Source organism: Malus domestica, chromosome 01 (genome assembly GCF_042453785.1).
Source record: "Malus domestica chromosome 01, GDT2T_hap1".
NCBI classification, from domain to species: Eukaryota; Viridiplantae; Streptophyta; class Magnoliopsida; order Rosales; family Rosaceae; genus Malus; species Malus domestica.
This window is the reverse complement of record NC_091661.1, coordinates 19,124,468-19,144,708: the sequence shown is the minus strand read 5'-3', so window position 1 is coordinate 19,144,708 and position 20,241 is coordinate 19,124,468. Positions and strand designations below refer to the sequence as shown.

Genomic DNA, 20,241 nt, shown 5'->3' with positions numbered 1-20,241 from the left:
GCCTTTCTGATCCCCATGTTTTGCTCGGGTTTTCGATTTGGCCAATTTGGTCACGGAGTTTTAATCTGTTAACTATTTGGGTCATTTCCGTCTCGTTTCGGTGTTAATGCACAGACGCGAAGGCTCACACGACAGCGATTAACATCAAATTAGGCAAAATGTACTGAAATTGTTGACAGGATAAAGCACATCAAATTAGGGCTAAATTTTACACAAATACATTACAAATTCATTTTACATTTTACATGTCCGTATGGGGACTGACCATAAACCCTAACCCATAACAAAGTCCCCCGCAATTCAGCACCATCCCGGTTTTCAGCACCGGTGGCGGCGGTGTTTCTGAAGTCCTTAGCTTGAGTATGGAGAAGAAAGGGTCATTTTCCATTGACATATAATATTAAAGGACTAGACAGAGACAAGCCTAAATCATATAACAAACCCATCTTTCTTGAATTTTCTATTCTTCCATGGAACTGCCTGTTTCAAGCTCTGTTTCACTGTCGCCTGCAAACATGGAAGCAAGTTTTACTTCAATTACAAATAACTTCAACGTTCCCAAACGAAAATCTAAATGTCTGGTTGGAACTGCATTTAGAATGCTTGAAAGCGCTTGCGCATGGCGGAAAAAGATTAGAAATGACAACTGCAAAGATTGTATAAGCATTTGAAGGTGCTTCTCCAAAAAGCAATTCCAAATGCTTCTAGCTAAAATGCTTATGATCAAAAGTGCTTCTTCCAAAAGCATCTTAAAATGGGCCATAACGACTTTTCCTTAAGTCGTCACACTCGTGGCCTTGGCCAAACCAGCGACATAACATGTTCTCACACTCCCATTCCATTCCTCTGCCTACCCTACAAAGTACAAACCCCAATCTATCTTGTCCTACTTAGAGACCTGCTTAGTTGGGTACATATAGCATGGCAATATGGCATACTACATACCAGATGAATATGGCACGCACCGGATGAATAGAGGGTTGGATATGCGGCCAAGATTCTAAGGACTAGAGATCCCAGTGTGTATGTGCATACTATATACCGGTGCATACTAAAAGAACCCCTTTCTTTCTCTAGCAAAGAGCTTAGATCAATTCGCCTGCAGAAGAGGGGAACCTGTCACACCCTTCCGAGGCTTTGTACCAGTTTCTCAATGACATTAAAACCATCTAGAGTTCATACTTTCTCGGTCAAATTTTACACGAGCGATACTAAATGGAACTCGGGACGTCAGGTGCAAGGGTGAATGCGCTGACAAAATTTTAATGATACGTGAGCGTGCCATAATATATAAAATCCATTTAAAATTAAAAACCAAAGGATGAGATAAATGAAAGAAATTATTTACCCAGAAGTGAGGTTTGTCATGAGAGAGACTAGAAAAGCTCCCAACCCTTGTAATCCTTGGCACCTTCTTCTTCAGCTTCATCCTCCCACTCTCTCCTCCCACACTGCCACCACCGTCACTCTCTCCGTCCACAGAAGATGGAAAGACATAACTAGCCCCACCAACGTCTCTTTTTCCCTTCAACACCCTCCTCCCCCATGAGTCAAACCACCCTCTCTCCTTCCCTTTCCTGCTCAGAACCAGAGCACCAAGCCCCCCTCCTCTCTCGGGGCTAAAACCGCCATAACACTCCATCCTGAATGAGGAAGACTGAAACCTTGGCCTGCCGACATAAGGACCCTCCAACACTGTGGTGGGAGAAAGCTGTTTGGCTTCCAAAAGCAGCCTTGGAGGGAGCTCTAAGCACTTTTGGGAAAAGTCAGTGGGGTTTTGAAGGGTGGCCAGGGCAGTGCAGGGCCTTGGCTTCCCGGGCTGCTCTTCCCAGCGGAATGGGACCGAGACTGAGGAGGGGTGGGGCGGGGTTAGGGTCCCTGATGGCTCGTGGGAGTGAAATGGTGGGGCAGAAAATAAGGGCAGCTGTGGTGGCTCGGCCTCATCAGATCCCAGCCCCATTGCTGTAAAAGTTTTTTGAGTGTGAAAAGGGAGAGACAATGGAGGAGGAGAAGAGAAAGAGGAAAGTCCCCAGAGGAAAATAAAAGGCAAAAGTCACATATACCTTTTAATCGAGGGTTGCTATGTTTGCTAAGCTCGTACTATTGCTGCTTGACAGGAAATCCCCACACATGGAAATTGATGGCGAGCAGTGCATCCACATTTTTTGTTTTTATTTAGAATTACTATTGAGGATTAAAAAATTATGTTTATTGGACTGACAAAGTGGTAATGATTGTATCAATTTGTGACTGTTCCTAATCATTTATGCTAATTGAACTCACAAAGTAAGAAAGGCCATATCAGTTTCGCACGCGTTCTCAACCGATCCTAGTCATTCATGCTACTTGAGCTCATGATCGGGCAAAATTAGTCTTACACCGAGCGATTGTTTTAGCAATTCCTCTTGGATGGTACTAAAAGCAAAGCAGGGTTCCGTTCAATGTGCATTTGCGACTAATCCTATTATTCCTCTTGATTGGGATAGAGATCCATTCCGAATCTTAGTGTCTGTAGCTCAAGGATCCGGCAATCCAGACCGTTCAAATTGAATCTGACTATTCCGTTAACTCATTTTACTAGCCCACTTTACACAAATCAAGTGCTCTAATTTTTCTTTCACACAAACCAAGAGCCCCAAATTTCTCATCCTTAAGCTCCTTAAGCTCGGGGCACTAAGGTCAGAAGAGGATAACAGAGGTGGTCCTGTGTACTATCCCAATCGAATGGGGCTTCTGGCATAAAACATAGGAAGGAAGTTAGATTTTCTGTACCAATTTCAAAGACCCATGGTAGCATTTGGTGCACACGAGCATACCAGATTGGAACTGGAATCATGAAAGCATAGGATGCCAACCTGTGATGTAGAATAAACCCTTTTCAGAAGTCCTACCGAGCCTCTCTTTGGACTTTAGCAACTTAGTTGGTCAATCAAAGTTGCAACCAAAAAAGTCATCTCCTCTGTGCCACTAAACCCTAAAAACCTTCCCACCCTCTCAAGGCAACCGCAGATTGTCATGTCCTTGTAAGTCTAAAGCTTCAAAGCATGAGAAAACACATTCAACCAATCTAGTGCTAAAGAGTTGGATTTTGAAGGGTTGGCACTAAGAAGAAGATACCAGCTGGCTTTCGAAGGCCTAACAAAACCTGCCTCCACATTGACCATACATGTAAAATAGTAAAAGGGATTCCGTTACGCAACTAGTTGGACGTACTATTTTTTCTATCTCTTTCATCACGTGATTAAGATGAAAAAGATGAATGATAGACCGATAGAGACATACTACTGATTGCACCCAAAAAAATTTCGTTATTGAGGAAATTATTCTATACGAATTCACATATAATGAGAAAGTTATCTGTCTCTAGATTGCCGAGTTCTTGATTAGGGTACTGATTAATCACAGTCCATTGACTTGCCTTGCCATTAACTAAGGATTAGTAGTAAAGATGCACCTAAGAATCCAAGCCTCATATAACAGGAACTTTTTTTATCAACTCTAATGAAATGAAAGTCAATAATACTATACGAAATCTTAGTTGATTTGGGAGCAATCAAAGGCATTGTGTGACATAGAGCAAGAAGTAATGTTTACGTATAACTTCAACTCATTCATTGATTTTTCAACATCAGTCGCTTCAGACCTCCACTTAGTTTCACTCAAGTTTCATCCAGATCATGGATACTTGAATAGACCATTGACAAATGTGTAATTGCTCAAACAATTATCTATGACATTTTAATTAGGGTAGTGGTATTAGGAGTAATCGTGTGGCTAACCATCAGTGTTGTAGTTGGCGTGGTAGAGTTGCTACTTGTCAATTGTCATCCAGGAGCAAAAGTCAAGGGGAAAAGCAGAAAGCAAGTCATTTTCATAATCAAAGAATTAGCTTTGCTCAAAAGCAGATTTGTGATATCATAAAAGGGTGATCAGAGTCCTTTTCTCTCCTATGACTTTATAGTATAGGCCTAATTGCAATCCATAACTTCAAAAGTACTTATATTTCTCTACCGACTTCGGAAGTATGTAAAACGAGGATGTACACTGTGTTTCTCATTGTGTCCATGTTACAACTAACAATAACAAAACGTCATGTGATTGAGAAACGCTCGGAAAAGTCTTGGCTTGAGTAAAAGTAATTGAAATATATTGTATCATAAATCCGATCTATAAATTAGATTAGCATAATCGATGTTGATATAATTTGCTTTGTCTTGTTTGGCAAAAATACTAAAAACTCACTAAACCCATAATCATAGCGAAATTCGAATAAGTAAGAAACTAAGGGTAATAATGATTAAAGTGTAATTATGTAGAAAGTAGAAAGCAAAAAAAATGAAAAACACATGAAACAAACAAGTTTTTTTTTTCAAGGCTTATTAATTGATTTGTCTTATGAAACTGTCATTTAGCCTCAATTTACCATTTAAAACTAGTTTTGTCTCATTTTGCCCCATGAAACTGACATTTTCGTCTTATTTAGTCTCAGTTCACCCTATTTTTCGTCCATTCCGTCAAATAAACGTTAAATTAAAGGATAGTGTGAACATTTTATTTTTGTCACAACTCTTTACCTCCAACTTGTTTGCTAAACAATTCCAATTCCATTTTTGATAACTCTAATTCATACCCCATCTGCCTTTCTTGCAGATTGGTGTGGAGCTGTAATTGCAACTGTTGGCAAAAGCAAATAATGAGTTGTGTGTTTAAAAGCAAATAATGAGTTGTCTTTCAAAATCAAATTTAAGCCACTCATTGAATCCAACTACTGAAGATACAGCTAAGCATCAATCTGCAAGGGAGACAGAAGGGGGTTTGAACTGGAGTTACCAAGAATTGAATTGTGATTGTTTTATCATGCAAGTTGGAGGCAAAGAATTGTGTCAAAAATAAAAGGGATGTTTTGGATGCGGTCTCTAATCCTTAACATTCTTTGACTAAAACCTTAATGATATTCAAAGTTTGATCAAAGTCCCTTGACTTTGTACACCTCATTATATTACAATTAATATTTATATTTTTATAGTTTTGACATTAATTGTTTGATATTTTATGAGATTTATAATCCTATAAATTTAAAATCCCTCATTATAATACTATCAGAAACGGTTACAATAAAAAAATTCAAACATTTTGATTAAATAAATGGATAAAAACTATGTAAAAATAAGAAATAATAAATGGCAAAAGAATGTATCCATAGTGTTAAAAAAATTTGGTACATTTCACATATAACAAAGTGGTACATTAATAAAGAAGAATGGGAACATTATAAATAAATTAGGGTACAGATAAAAGATTAAAAAATTATGAGTACAAATGAATTTTTAAAAACTATAGGCGCTAAAAGAAATTAATACATGGGTTCAAAATAAAACTAAAAAGAAAATACTACAAATTAAAAAAAAATGTTGCAAATTAAAAGTGGGTACAAACTAAAAATATAAATATATGATACAAAGTTTAGGCATAAAACATAATATGTAATTTTTCTATCATTGATTAAATACACAATGTCACGTGACGGTATACACATGGGTACAAACACAAATAAAACTTTAAAAAATATGGGCACTAAAAGAAACTAATATATGGGTACAAATTAAAAATGGAAAAAAAATTGGTACAAATTAAAAATAGGTACAAACTAAAAATAAAAATATATGATAAAAAATTTAGCCATAAATATAAATATACTAATTGTAACATTTTTAACACTAAAGGAATATATTTAAAAATAAAAATATTTTATTATTCAAATAATTAATGATGTTATTAATATATAAGGACCTCGATCAAAAATTGAAAATGAATAGGATTTTAATCAATGGAGTAGCAAAAAAAAGGATGTGAACCTAATTTCTCCAAAATAAAATGTCCATACTATCCTTTAATTTAACATTTATTTGATGGAATTGACGAAAATTGGGTGAACTGAGACTAAATGAGACAAAAATGACAGTTTTATGAGATAAAGTGAGACAAAACTAATTTCAGAAAGTAAAATGAGGCTAAATGATAGTTTCAAGAGGAAATCAATCATTAAGCCTTTTGTCAATGAGAGAGAGTTTGGTGGTGGAAACAAACAACCTTCCCAAACCCATTAATCATTTAAGGGCTTCTTAGCTTTGGGCTATTACTATTAAAAATCTTCATTTCTGCTTAGTAACATACAAAACCCATAAATTCATGGGCTTATTCTTTTGAGTTAGGCCGACCCTTTTAAGAATTAACACTAAGATCACAAGAACATTTTAATTGTAGAGGTAGCAGATGCGAGTTACCTTTGGTGGTTAAGCTACTAGGTCGGGCTCTTGTATCCAAATTTGAACATTCAATTCTAAAATTGAACGTCATTATTATTTAATACTATGATTTAGTAATATTTGTTTTTTACTAGAAGTGGGAGGTTTTTAGTAGTAACGGAAATCAATAATACTTATGCATTATAATGTTGGTTCAATCTCCACCTATCTCCCTCACCTCTAACATTTAACAATTTAACCTACTAACGCAATAGTTTTTCCTAGAAGAAAAAAAAATAGGGGTCTTAGGTTCGAATCTCGCAAATAACGAGTTCGAAATCTAATTATTATGACATTTGCCTAATGTATGATTAACTCAAATCTCTCGCCTTTAGTGTAAATGCATCTTTGTATAAAAAAAAAAATTATATATATACATAATGTCTTCGTATTAAAAAACATCTTCTTTATATATAAAGCCAAGAACCCAATGAATAGTATTTCTTTGGTGTCACAAGTTTCACAAAAAATAATTGGACAAAAATGCCCCTCAAACGAAAAACTTCAAAAGCAACCCAAAATAATGCATCAAATGTGACAGGGGTACTTTCATCATTTTAACAGTTTTTTTTTAATAATTAATTATTTTTGTACATTTTTTTTTTAATAATTAGTACCTCACAATAGGCTAACAATAATGCGATTCAATCAGTTGTTCATTAAATATTATTTTCTCTATTTTTAAACACGTTCAAAACATTTAAAAGGCGTGTAATGCCGGTTATAAAAAATGTTTTTCGCACGCGGATAATAATGTGATTAAATAAGTTGTCAAATGAAATTTTGTTTTGAACAAACGATATTATCTACACTAAGGGGGAGGGGTGGGTTTAGTTTCACAATGGGCTAGCAATAATATGATTCAATCAATTGTTTATTAAATATTATTTTCTCTATTTTTAATATAAATTCAATAGAGATCGATTTTATTATGTGGATTTAGCTGCTTTAATTGGTTTATGAAGGGTTTCTTCTAGCATGATCTAAGATTATTCATTTACTTCAAATCTTTGACTTTTCTTTGTCAATTTACGCATATAAATATATTTAAAACGTATAAGTAGCGCGTAGCACGCCGTAATTCAAAAAATGTCTTCTACAAACGCGTAAGTCGGTGCATGAAGGCTAGTAAGAGATAAAGAAAACTTCTCTTTGTAAACATGATAAAAGTGAGCATATATCTGGTAAACACTAGAAGCCATTCACCTCACTAATGGATGATTTTTGACATCATAGGTGGTTGACCAACTATAGTATTTTATGTTTTTATAAGACGATATATTTTAAATAACTTTAACTTGCAGGTGAGCAATATTCGAATTTAGATTAAGAGGTCACAAATTGTTTTAATTAACTGACTTAATATATTTTATTATTAGTTATATTTCACTTATCCCATCATATAACTTTTTATTGCAGTGGCAAAAAGTAATAATGTTTATATACTTTGGTGCGAGTTTGATTCTCACAAATCCTCCTCTCCTAACATTTAACAAATTAACTCGCTAAACGATATGAATTGTAGGAGAATCCAGTAGACATAGACATTGGGCAAAGAAGGAATTAAAGGAAACAAAGGGACTAGGTCAGACTAATTTTATATATATATTACATTTATTGGCCTTTTATACGTACTCTTTTGTGAAACTGTCTTGAATAATATTGTAACAAAATTTTGTATGTTATGTGAAGAGACAATTGAATCTGCCTTTCATTTGTATTTTCTAAAACATAATATAAACAAATTTGGAGCTGTCACGCAATCTTCCCGAACTCCATCTCCCCTAAAATAAGGCATATACAATCTACTCTTTTATTAATAATAAACAAACAACTAACTTTGATTTTTTGAAAATTGCTGATCTCCGTCAACATCAAGCATTCAAACAAGAATTCATATGACCAATTAATGTTTTAATTAACAGTTTGACGATATAACACGTTAATAAAAGAACATTTCCAACTTATGTGTAGCATGTATAACAAAAACATGTAAATTTTTCTTAGAAACAAGCTTTGGAAGAACCAAAAGAACAAATATTATTTTGTTTGATTCAACAAAGCAACAAATATTATGATATTAAGTGTCCCTCACTATGCCATGTTACATGAAAAATGTTCAACGAGTTTTGCACTTATTAGTATTTTGAAAAAGGATAGTCAGCCGTTAAAGGGTGCGGATTCAGTTTTAAGACCACTAGTCTACGTCCATTAACAATTTGAATCCACACCCGTCGATGGCTAACAACTAATGTAAAGTTTAAAACCACCAATATCAGTAGTGGACAAAAGGGTCTCTTCTAGCATTCTTGAAATATGTGGAAGTTTAAACTAATGTTTGGTGCATTTTTACCTTGCTTTTTCCTATATATGTTATCATTTTGAATTCTTAAGATCATTTTTCCTTTGAGTTTGAGCTTAAGTTGGACATGCCTGCAACGGAAGGCAATGAGAAAATGCATGGAAAACCCACATCTTTTTGCTTTCAATACAAGTGACAGACAGAGAGGGTAGAATTGAACTCGAAAACTCAAGCGTAAGAGTGAATGTTGTTAATCAAACTTTTAGTATCTTTACTTCTTAGTGAAAAGAGAGTTGGTGAAGGAAATAGTGAATGTTGTTAATCAAACTTTTAGTATCTTTATTTCTTAGTGAAAAGAGAGTTGGTGAAGGAAATTTTCAAAGATAAAATAATGATGCTAATCCCCTCATATCTTCCTTGTCCTTGTCAAATGGATTTTACACATTTTGATGCTTTCTTTTTCCACCCTTTCTCCACTTCCACTTTCCTCTCTATCTTCATGAAAACACCACCTGCCTCCACATTTCAGACAACTTAGACCAAAAGTTGCTGCCTCCCCCACTTGCTCCACACATCACACATTGCCATAGCCTTTTCTTTCTTTTCTTTCCTTTTTCCAACACCTTTTTTACGCGTTACGTTAATGTTCAACTGCACTGTAAAATTAAAGCGCTTGACAATGCGTGACTGGCTTAAAAATCATCTTCTTCAGTAGGTAAGTTTCTCCCAAAGGACTTTCCACACAATAAAACCAAAGGACTAAATTGAAAACCAAATGGCAAACATACATATTATGTATTTTTACAGGCCGACTCATCCTAACCCACACCAAGTATTGACAGATTTCCATTTTCTAGTCCTGATTAAGAGTAGTTGCTTTGCTAACCCAGCACCAAAACAAAACCCCTAAATCCCACCTAGCCCCCTTCTGTTTTCCTACAGCATGCTCTAAAAATATGAGTAAAACAACTACCACCACAAGAAGCAAAAAGGGAAGTTGAACTAATCATGTTCCAATCTACGCTCAGAATCCATGCTTACCGTCCCTTCACAATCTAAAGATGAACTCTGAAGCTTGAATCTGTTCATCTTCTGTACCTCGTCGCTTGAATATATAAATATCTTCTTCACCAGCTTACAGAAGTCTCTGCATTTGGAAAAAAATTTAATGTAGTTAGAACCCAGTTCATTTTGCAATGAAATGAAATAGTGCAGTAGACCGAATCTTAGGTTACTAACGGCCATTGATCATCGCCCATAAGCATCATGTCATTTTCATCATCCGTGAAAACAACTGCCCATTTGTTCTGTGGACGAAGCTCCCCTTTGATCTCAAACATTTTCTCTAGCTCATCAATTAGATGATCGTAGCCTTTCAATGCAGTCAAGTCCAAAGCACGACCAACAGCAACCCCTTGCATTTGCACCTTATCAGTAGACAAAACAAATAGCTCATCAGGAACAACTGCTTTTAACTAGTGGTGTGATAAAAACGGAACCAGCAATAGTCCACATTTTACCTTAGTGCGAGTTCTCATTGAAAGAGTCAATCCTTGCTTGCCCTGTGTTTCTTTTGGTGAGGCCTCCAAGATTACTTGTTTCTGCTCTTTTGACAGCTTCGAAACATCCAGAATCTGATCGGATTCAAATGCATCAGCTGGAATAGGTCCTTTGGCACCAGACGGCATTGTTTTAAACACTAGCTCTTGAGGACAAGTTGTTTTAGTGTTGTTTGTCAAATTGCAACCAAACAACCTAAAACCTGAAGTGTCAGATTTTTTCCCGTTTTCAACCTGGTCATGCATCGGGACATTATTTGGCTTTGAGGTAATTGGGGAGGCAAAGCTAGAGAGCACAGACCCTATAGTTACATTCTTGTTGCTTTCCTTTGAGTCTGGGAAAAGGCACAAAGAAACAGTCACGTTCGGGGAAGAAGGCCAGATGCCATCTGAGCATACCCTTGCGCTAGAGTAACTGCTGCTATTGCTTTCTTTCTGCCTCATAGGCCAGACAATCTGACTACTAGAGCTTTGGACTTCCGGAACACCACCTAATTGGTTTAACTCTGTGGTCTGGGGTGAGCTATGATACCAAAATGCTGAAGCAGCTGAATTGGTGGTAACTTCTACAATCCAATTTATGCAAACAAGAAAAGACATTCAGAACTTGGATTTTTTTTTTAATAAGTAAATAATCCAGTGCGGTTATTTTTCATACCAGATGAAGCAATTTCTACAGGCCGAGGCCTTTTACTCTTTACCACTGGTTGAGCAAGATTTAAAGGAGCAGAAGCTACAAAAAGTTCAATATCCCAAGGAGAAACCCTCTCTGGCCTTTGAACTGCAGCATGCTCATCCCATTGAACCTGCAAGAAATACAGCGAAAGATAAGTACATGAACAGGAGCAAATAAAACAGCATTTGATCTGTTACTTGTTAGCATCTTAACCTTCAACGATCGCCATTTAGACTCCAACCACTGAGGAGATAAATCCCCAACCTCAACTATTGTGCCTGTGAACCTGAGCAATTAAAATATGTAGAAATTTACAATCTAGTTGAGTATTAAGAAAACATTAATGACCAAAAATCCATTACAGACGCGGAGAACCTTCTTTCAGGAGATTCTTCTCCCTCAAATCGCATCCTGAAGCGCATCCCAAGCGAGAATTTATTGTTGATGGCCTCCAGATATTTGTTTAAGCAAACAATGAACTGGCTAGTCCTGAGAGAAAACAGGAAAAGGCTCCAGAATAAAAGGATTTCAAATTAATTGAAGAATCTTAAATTACAGACAAAATGAAACCATTGTCCAAACCTTGGCTTGGAATACACAACAAACAGTGTTTTGGTCATAAGAGCATGCGAAGCAGTTGCAAGCACTCCAAGATGCATGCTCTGGCTTGATATCACAGATAATGGCATCTGACTCTGTTGACGAGCTAGACGCCGAACCCCAACCCGTAATTCCCCATTGTCACCCCTACAAACATGTCCTTGTTAACAAAAATCCATGCTACCATGAACATGCATTCCTATTAATTGTGATCGAAGAATGATTACACCTCTCAAACGCAAATACCTCAAAAACACAAAGGCGTCACCAGCAACCAATCTTTTTGAAGTGACGAATGTACTCCATCCTGTGGTAAGTAAATGCCTCCGCGGTTGACCTAACATAAATTAGTGAGAAGTAAGCCCATCAATCATACACAAAAACAGGATAGTTTCTAGCATTCGACATGGCTAATAATATTAGTTCTTTCGATTAGTTTCTTTCAGCAGTCAAAGACAAAACCACATTCGCATTCATTTTCCCTCACAAACCAAGCTTTCGGTTGCAGAGAGGATACCTCTAAAGATGTGCTTAAATTTCCACTCATACCCATGAAGATCTTTGGCGATTAACTCCTGAGTTGGAGTTGCTTGGTTCATGTCCTAATGAAATAAAAATACAAGTACACGTGAAAATATGAAAAGAAAACGTTGACTGACCATTAGCATAGTAAAAAAAACAACAAAAATGTATGTAAACGAGAGTAAATACCAACGGAGGTAAGCACTCGGTGGCATGCTTTCGAAGGACTGAGAACCCTCCATGGGTGCTTGTATCGGAAGCTGTCAAAATCTTGCAAAACCAGTGAACCGTTGGCTTTGGAGCTTCGGGTTTGCATGGATCAGGACTTGTAGGTTCACTTTGCTGTAATACCAGCCGAAAGAAGATGAGTACAAAGAAAGCGGAGAGCCTTACACACTTTTCTCAGTGCTGGAACTTAAATTTTCTTTATCTAAACACCTTCAGTTACTACGAAAATTGTGCAAAAGGTTGAGAAAAATGTGAGATCTCCCCTATTCGTTTTTCAGATAATATCCCAACTGATTTAAAAAGACTTTAACATCAGTGAATTTATATTCTTTTCTCCTACTTCTAAGCAACCAAACAGAGGAAGATGAAACAAAACATTAAATAAGACCAAAAAAAAACAAACATGTTTCTCACATCTGCTTCTGGATGCAAAGTGATTTGAGCATAAACCTCATCTGTTTCTTGTTCTGCCTGTAAGCAAAAACAAACTTCAAATATCAATGAAAACCAACAAAAACCGCTCAAAACCGTTGATTTGCATGAAAAACTACATTCCGAAACGCAATACCAGTAATCGAATATTGACCACACTACAAAGGATCTTTGAGGGAAGATTAAAGAGAGGGATTTGCTGGTTCAGTTCCTGATTTGTTGATGCTTCCAGCTACAAAAAAATATATAAAAATAATAATAAAAAACCCAGAAAATAAACACAAATTAAACAAAAAAGAAAACAGATTTTGATCCATTGAGAAACAATTAAAACAAGAAGGATAGAAGAAAGGATTGTACTTGTTCCATATGACCTTGAGGAAAGTAGAAGACCTTATCTCCAGGCCTTGGTACATCCACCAGAGGCCCTGCACACAACTTCCATAGCTCTGTATACAGATCATCACCTCCCAAACCTATCAAACAAAATGTACACCCATAAAAATTAAGAAAAATAATAAATAAATAAACAAATATATGGGTCTAAAAAAGAAAACCCAGAAATTAAAACAGGTTAAAGGTTAAAACTTTATAGCAAGTTAGAGCCTTCGGTGACTGCATTGTTGTGTTTACTCAGAACCCAGAAACCAAAATTGCAAAATTTATAGCATTTTGCATTTCGTTTCCAATTTACCCAGCTCTGCTAAACTTACGAAGCAAACAAACCCACCTGTTTCCGCACGAGAAATCGAGGAGTCACACTCGAGGTGTGCCATTCAAGAGCTCAAACGAGGTCGTTCAGGGCAGCGGAGGAGCAGAGAGCAGAGGAATTGCAGCACTGAAACAAATCAAGAAGAAGAAGAAGGAAAGCTCAAAACAGCAGGGTCTTCAATGCTGAGGCAGTAATGGGTGAAATACCATAATAACGTACACCATTTACAAACAAGAGACCCAGAAGAAGGAGAGCAAAAAGGCTAAACAGACAGGACGGTTATGGAAGCGGCCATTATTGCTTGTGGCTCTGCTACTCTCCCTCCTTTTTCTTTTATCTTTTTTTACTTTTTCTCTGTAACGACTGTGAATTTTAATACTCTCTCTCTCTCTCTGATGAGGGCGTTTCAGTTACAAACCAGCCTTTTGCTTTGGCTTCTCAGCCCAAGCGAAAACAGCTCTCTCTTCTCCTCTCTCTCTCTCTCTCTCTCTCTCTCTCTCTCTCTCTCTAAGACTCTCTCTCTTCTGTCTCTGTGAGTGTATTCTGCTGGGTTTTGTTTAATCTGAATCGACGTTACCAAATCCCCAAAACTGCTGCTTCTTTTTACAAGTCATGTTGTTATTATACTAAATTGCAAAATGCTTAAACGCCTAAATTTATTTATTTATTTCAATTCTCTCATGTAATTGAGTGGAACTTGGGAGTGGGATCTATCTATCAAATGCCCATTTGTTTATTTATTCTATTTTCTTTATAAATGAGTGGGATTTTATTGTCTTATAACAGCCCATTCCACTGCACACAAAAAAATATATAAATAATTAAATTAAGTAATTAAGTAATTAATTGTACTTGATAATATTCCATTTCCATCTCATTATGGAGAGATTTTTCAATGTGCTGGAAACACGGCTGACATAATTCAATTGGTTGAAAACTTGAAGAAAAAAAAATCAAACATTTATATTATGACAATTGGTGAACTGGGCTATGTTTTCAGCTCATTGAAAAATTTCTTCCATTATGAATTGAGTACTTGATTTTTCAAAGTCAAGAAGTGATTTTTGCACTCTTTTTTCCTCTACATACATTATTTTTAATTATTAAAACACAGAAAATTCGGAAAATCGAGTGACAAAAATTAGAAGTAAATCGAGTTGCAAAAATTATTTCTTTTTTAGGTAACATATGATGACATGTTGTTAGAGTCTTGTACTAGTGATGGTTCATGGTAGGCGATTAATCATCGTAATGGAAGCATGGACCTTACAAATGTTTTTATACAACAAAAACTCAAATTGTATATTCAAAAAAGATTTCTTAAAAAAAAGATGGACCAATACCTATCATGAAAAAATGAAAAAAATGAAAACTGTAGACCAATAATTGGACCACCCCCTCTATTTGTGTGAGATACTGGGACTGCAATGTTAATTATATCATAGCTAGTGTGTGGGTTGGTGACCCAACGAAAAAGAAAAGGAATAAAAGTATTCTACCCATTTGAACTAATGTAGGCATTTATAAAAGAAAACCATTAGATTCTCGTCAAAGATAAATTTGAATCACACTATTGCTAATCTATTGCGAGGTTAAGTCCACCCCCTTCTCTGTAGATAATATCATTTGTTCAAGAAAATAAATAAATAAATTAGAGTATTAAATAATATTAATGTGTTGCATCTTCTTCTTTGTATTACACAATGAAATAAGAATTTACCTAATCATGATTAAGGTGGAGAGTTTGGCAATGTAGCATGCCTCCTGGCCAAAAATTCAATCCACAATTTAATTAGTAATTGTTATGGAAATATGGTACATTGTTAAAATTGGAATATGGTATGTTGTTTGTAAATTGGTAGCATACATTCAAGGAAAAATTCACTATTTTAATATTTCAAATTGGCAATTGTTAGCATAACTTGTCAAATTGTTTTGAAAAAAAATCCTTAAATTTGTTCGCAAGTTTCATGTAGTACCAAATTCGGTACATGACTTTTGTGAACAATGGATTGCCCTAGTGAATAACGCATTTCTCTTCATCAACTGCATTCCGAGTTTAAAAACTCTCCTTTCAAATAGTTTAGTGTAAATTCTCAATAGTTTTTAAAACAAATGAAAAATGAGCTTACTCTAAAATTTAAGTAACATCTCTATTATATTCTAATTATTTAATCAAGAAAACTGAAATAATTTTTCTTTATATTACCCATTATATATGGGTGATGTTCATATTCTACATTAAATTTATATTATTGCATTTTTTTAATTCTTTAATATCAATTAATATTCTACACTAACTTTTTTTATCTCTTTCACACCTTCCGTTAATTGATTATTTTTAATTCATTCGATCCAACAACTAAAAATTTAAAAATATATGTATAGCATCACCTTAATTGAAAAATATACGAAAGAAAAAATTTGAACTTGAGTTAGAGAATAAAACTACTTTAGGTAATTGGACGAAACCTTAGCGACCTTTTCTTTGTTAAGTAAATGAGCTAGTGCTATTACTGTGCTAGCTAGTTTAGTACATGGTGGTACAGTAGGGCTCACGATAATTCGAACCTCAACCATCTGAAAACAACGGCGGAGCACTTAATGCTGGACAAGGATTGTCTCTCATCTTTTTTTCCATACCCTTCTATACCTTCATGTTTTGTATGGTCACGGTTAAGCTACGTTAACATTTTTATTATTTTTATTATAAAGATAATAAAACAAAAATAAATAGTAATATAAAATGTTGACGTAGTTAACCGTAACCACACAAACAAAAAAGCATAAAAAAATAGAGGAGAGACAATTCTTGTCCCTTAATGCCTCCGTCGTCATCACTGACCAAACGGAGCCTAACGCTACCCCGTTATACTTTGACGGCCTCCGTTACAGGTTTTGCTTCGTCGCCGTTTTTGTCGCTGTCTGCGTCGTGTCGGGCAATCATATTGGCTCGTGTAAATCCGGCAAAGAATTTCCTTTTGATTTTTTTGTGTGTTTTTATTGATATTTTCTCGTTAATTTTTGACCTCTTACAGCCGTTCTTATTACGTAATTTGCCACTGCATCCGTTTATTTTGGTTAGTGCTTGGAACTTTGGATTCCGCGCGCCCTTGGCAACTGTAGGCCACGCGTTGCAACCATAACACAATTTCCAACTCATTAGCAATTAATTGGAGCAAGGTAAAATGATTAAATGTACATAGATGCTTTTTTTTTTAAAGACCATATAATGTTAGAAAAAACCAAATATTCTCTTCTCACTCGCTTATATTCTGAAAATATTCCTAACAATTTTAAGTGGATGAGAAACAATTAGACATCACATATGACGGGCAGCTCCTTTTCTTTTTGCTGCTAGGAAAGTTATCTTCCTTTCTTTTTCTTCTTCTTTCTTTGTTTCTCTCTCTCTCTCTCCCCCCCCTTGCATAAGGTTAAATTTGTTATTAAAATTTTCATCCAAAAGTAGATGAGAAAATAAGAATGCAAGGGTATATCAGCACTCAGGTAAATATTGCACACAGATTACTTGTTTTAATTACAATTATAAACCTCGTTTATTATACCAAAATAAAATTTTATAGCTACACATATAATATTAGAGAAATGCTAAGGAGATTCTCTTAAAGTTGGACTCTTCAGCACATCACAGTTTAACATTACTTCTCGTGTTAACATTATAAAATATATGCCAAAAACATGAGATGACAAAGAGTCCATGAATAATCTCACTTTTGAGAGAGTCTCCTTAGCATTTCTCATAATATTATGTATGAGAGTTTCATAATTAAATGGAGAACTTACTCTCGTAAATTAATGGCAACAATTGATAATGTGTTAAGTAATTTGTTTAATCGTAAAAAATTAAGTGAGCTAAACTACACATCAAAACGTGATAAGTGGCTAGCTAAGCAACTTACTCTTCCCTCCTGCTTAGAATGAGAGATTTTTCAATATGATCGGTACACGGGATGATACACCATGTGTCATGATACAAATGGTAAGATATGTGTGTTAAAAAGTTAATAACTTAAAAAATAAAATTTTATACCATTCATATAAAAACATATGATGTACCTCCATTGTTCCGGTCATAATAAAAAATTTCTTGCTCAGAATAATTGAAAAGAACCAAAACCCTTGACAGAATGCACCCTTATTTCCATACAAACACAACCAAGAAAACCCTTGAAAGGAACCAAGGTTCCCATAAAGGGGAAACTTGATATAAGCCCAATTTTTTTAGTCAATAGTAGGAATAATAAAATTTATTAAAATAAGTCCAATTCCTTAAATTTAATTATTTAATTATCAATAATTATCTCTTCAATGAAAAATTTTATTGTAAAAATCAAATTTCGTGCTAATTATCTCTTTGATTATTTCTTTTTATTTATTTATTTTTGTTATTTCTTGTTCTTACTCTTGCTTTGTCCTATTTATAGATTTTATTTTAATTTTTATAATCAACCTATATTACAGGTTAATTGTATTTATCTACCTATATGACATATTTTTTTCATAGTCAATCTGTCACTAATTAATGTGTCTTGCTTGTAGGTATATTATGTTTTTTCTACCTTTTAGTTAGGTTTCATATCTCACTTATAGGTATAATATACATTCACAAATTTGCTACTTGAGTTAGGCTAGAATGTTTTGCAGATAAATTTATGTTAGTATATTAGTTTTTTTGTTATAAGATATTAATTAAATATTTTGGAGTTGGAAAATGCATAATATTAAAAGATTTTAATTGATTTTTAATATTTTTAGAAAACATTAAATGAGTATAAAAGAAATAAATACATATAATTAGATAACTGGATTCACTTCTAAAAACACTCTATGATTTTGGACCTAGATCTAAAAGCCCCTTAAATAAAATAACAAGCATAAGGTGCGCGTGAACGCACTTGTTACGAAGAGAGCGTTGGCCGATGTGGCTTGGCTTATACACAATATATCCTAGGGTTTATCAATCATCTATGTGACCACTCGGATCTATTTGGTGGTCCTGCTCCCACCGTACACGTCCTAATGCCAAGCTCATTAAGCTTAGCCACGTGGTCTGGTCGTTTTCGTGCCCACGTGTCGTGAGCCAACTAGTTTTTCCTCTCCGATGCAGGACATTCTGCTGCATACAAGCCATTGGACAAATAAAAAACCCAACAAATAATTTAGAGGAAAATATCAACTTTTTTCAAATAAAGAAAAAAAAAACTTGAAAAATGAAAATAAAAATTCATTTTTTGTATTTCGTCAAAAATAAAAATTCAATTTTTAATATGCTCAAAATATTGAATTTCAACGTTATAGAATTTTTAGTTCTGAAATTAGAGTTTTCACGTTATTAGCAAGGAATGAGATAATGTAGATTAAGGGATTAATCTTCAGTTACACGAATGCACACATGTTATATTTGTAGCATATACAAATACATTAAAAAAAACATACATACGCACTTAATTAGCTCTTAATTCAGTGGTAAGTTTGGTGCGCACCACATGGATCAAGCTAAAATGAAAAAAACTCCTGGACATGATTTGCTTAAATATTGGACACTTTATCGTAATAAAATCGACAATGTTCGATAACATACAGAGGTTGACAGGATGATATATATGATGTATTCGTATACAACTAATGTGCGAATTATGTTGTCCCAAATCGCGGGGCATAATTTTTCTTCAATCGAACATTTCATTACCTTATTATTTTCTTTGCAAATCAAATATATACGGAATAATCAAATGAAGTTGATACTGATAAACCCATGGACCACATGCACTAAACTAAACTATTAATTTTGACCGCTTTTTTTCTACCTTCTTCTGATATGTATATTCTTTTGGCACCTTCAAAAAAGATGAGAGCATCGATTAAGATAATAAAAACAAAGTAACACAAATTAACATGATACCCAAGAAAATAATAGTTTATTTCTTATAGGAGCAAAGATCAATTCAGAGATCATTAAAATGAAATACAAATGGCAAAAGAAGCATGAGGACCATATAAAGTTATATACCATTGAGCTTTTTCACAAGCTTTTTTTAGCTGACTTGCAGGAACATTTTATCTCATCGAATATTACTCATAATCTTGCTTTTTTTGTTTTCCTTCAAATAAAAAATGGTGGCGTTATTTACTTACTTTTTTTTACTTTCCGCACATATTTCTTAATTTTCAGCTATCAATAAAATAAATTAAAGAAAATCAAAGCACATATATTAGTAGGGGATGTATGAGAGGTAAAAATTAGTATAAATATTAGAATCATGCTTTGTTGCTAAAAGAAGAACATCAAGTACTACTGGAAAACTAATCACAAATGAACATTGTGTCTGAGTAGTTGAAATTGAAAACTATGATTGGACACTTGTTCATTTGTGATTGGTTTTCAACAGCACTTGTTATTCTTCTTTCAACAACGAAGCATGGTTCTATATATTACGAAATGGCAGTATATATTTTTCGAATCTTCATAATATGTGATCTCAAACATTAGCAGGTGCCCTCACATTGATCATCCAACAACATACGCATTAGCGGTTCCGTACGAAGACTCATCAACTCAATAAAAGTACAGGAAAATTTAAAGAAAACAAGCTAGAACCTCTACAACAAGCGTGGTTCTTAGGTCATGGGAACTAGATTCAGATACTTGTAAAATCTGATAGGTTAGTTTTACATGAATATATTGAATGTGTATGTTTGTTTTGCCCTTGAAATATTCTTTGACGGGACATGGGGGAGTGGAGGGGAGAGGAGCTGCGGAGGGGAATCGCTATTAGCTGCTTAATCATTACTTATTTAATGTAATTTTGAAGGTTAATGAGAACCGTTGCTTCCAAAGCAACCACTAACTATTTACAAATTATTATTCTATAGCATAATATGCC

At 34.6% G+C, this 20,241-nt stretch overlaps 2 protein-coding genes across 3 annotated transcripts; both read right to left on the bottom strand.

Moving 5' to 3' along the window:
• Positions 1-195: 195 nt before the first annotated feature.
• Positions 196-2,139, bottom strand: LOC103416059 (uncharacterized protein At4g00950). Its single transcript, XM_008354359.4, has 2 exons — positions 1,349-2,139; positions 196-507 (listed from the first exon to the last, which is right to left on the bottom strand). The coding sequence occupies exons 1-2, from the start codon at positions 1,958-1,960 to the stop codon at positions 430-432; spliced, it is 690 nt and encodes a 229-aa protein (XP_008352581.1). The 5' UTR covers positions 1,961-2,139; the 3' UTR covers positions 196-429.
• A 7,214-nt stretch (positions 2,140-9,353) lies between these two features.
• On the bottom strand, positions 9,354-14,063 carry LOC103416152 (auxin response factor 18). Of its 2 annotated transcripts, XM_008354496.4 has the most exons (15): positions 13,556-13,965; positions 13,355-13,462; positions 12,985-13,100; positions 12,761-12,856; positions 12,607-12,663; positions 12,154-12,306; positions 11,960-12,044; positions 11,689-11,779; positions 11,425-11,589; positions 11,218-11,331; positions 11,056-11,128; positions 10,825-10,972; positions 10,128-10,732; positions 9,847-10,034; positions 9,354-9,754 (listed from the first exon to the last, which is right to left on the bottom strand). In XM_008354496.4, the coding sequence occupies exons 2-15, from the start codon at positions 13,398-13,400 to the stop codon at positions 9,610-9,612; spliced, it is 2,082 nt and encodes a 693-aa protein (XP_008352718.2). In that variant the 5' UTR covers positions 13,401-13,462; positions 13,556-13,965; the 3' UTR covers positions 9,354-9,609. The 2 variants fall into 2 exon arrangements, with proteins under 2 accessions (XP_008352718.2, XP_008352781.2); XM_008354559.4 differs by having other exon boundaries at positions 10,128-10,729; positions 13,355-14,063.
• Between the last annotated feature and the right edge of the window lie 6,178 nt (positions 14,064-20,241).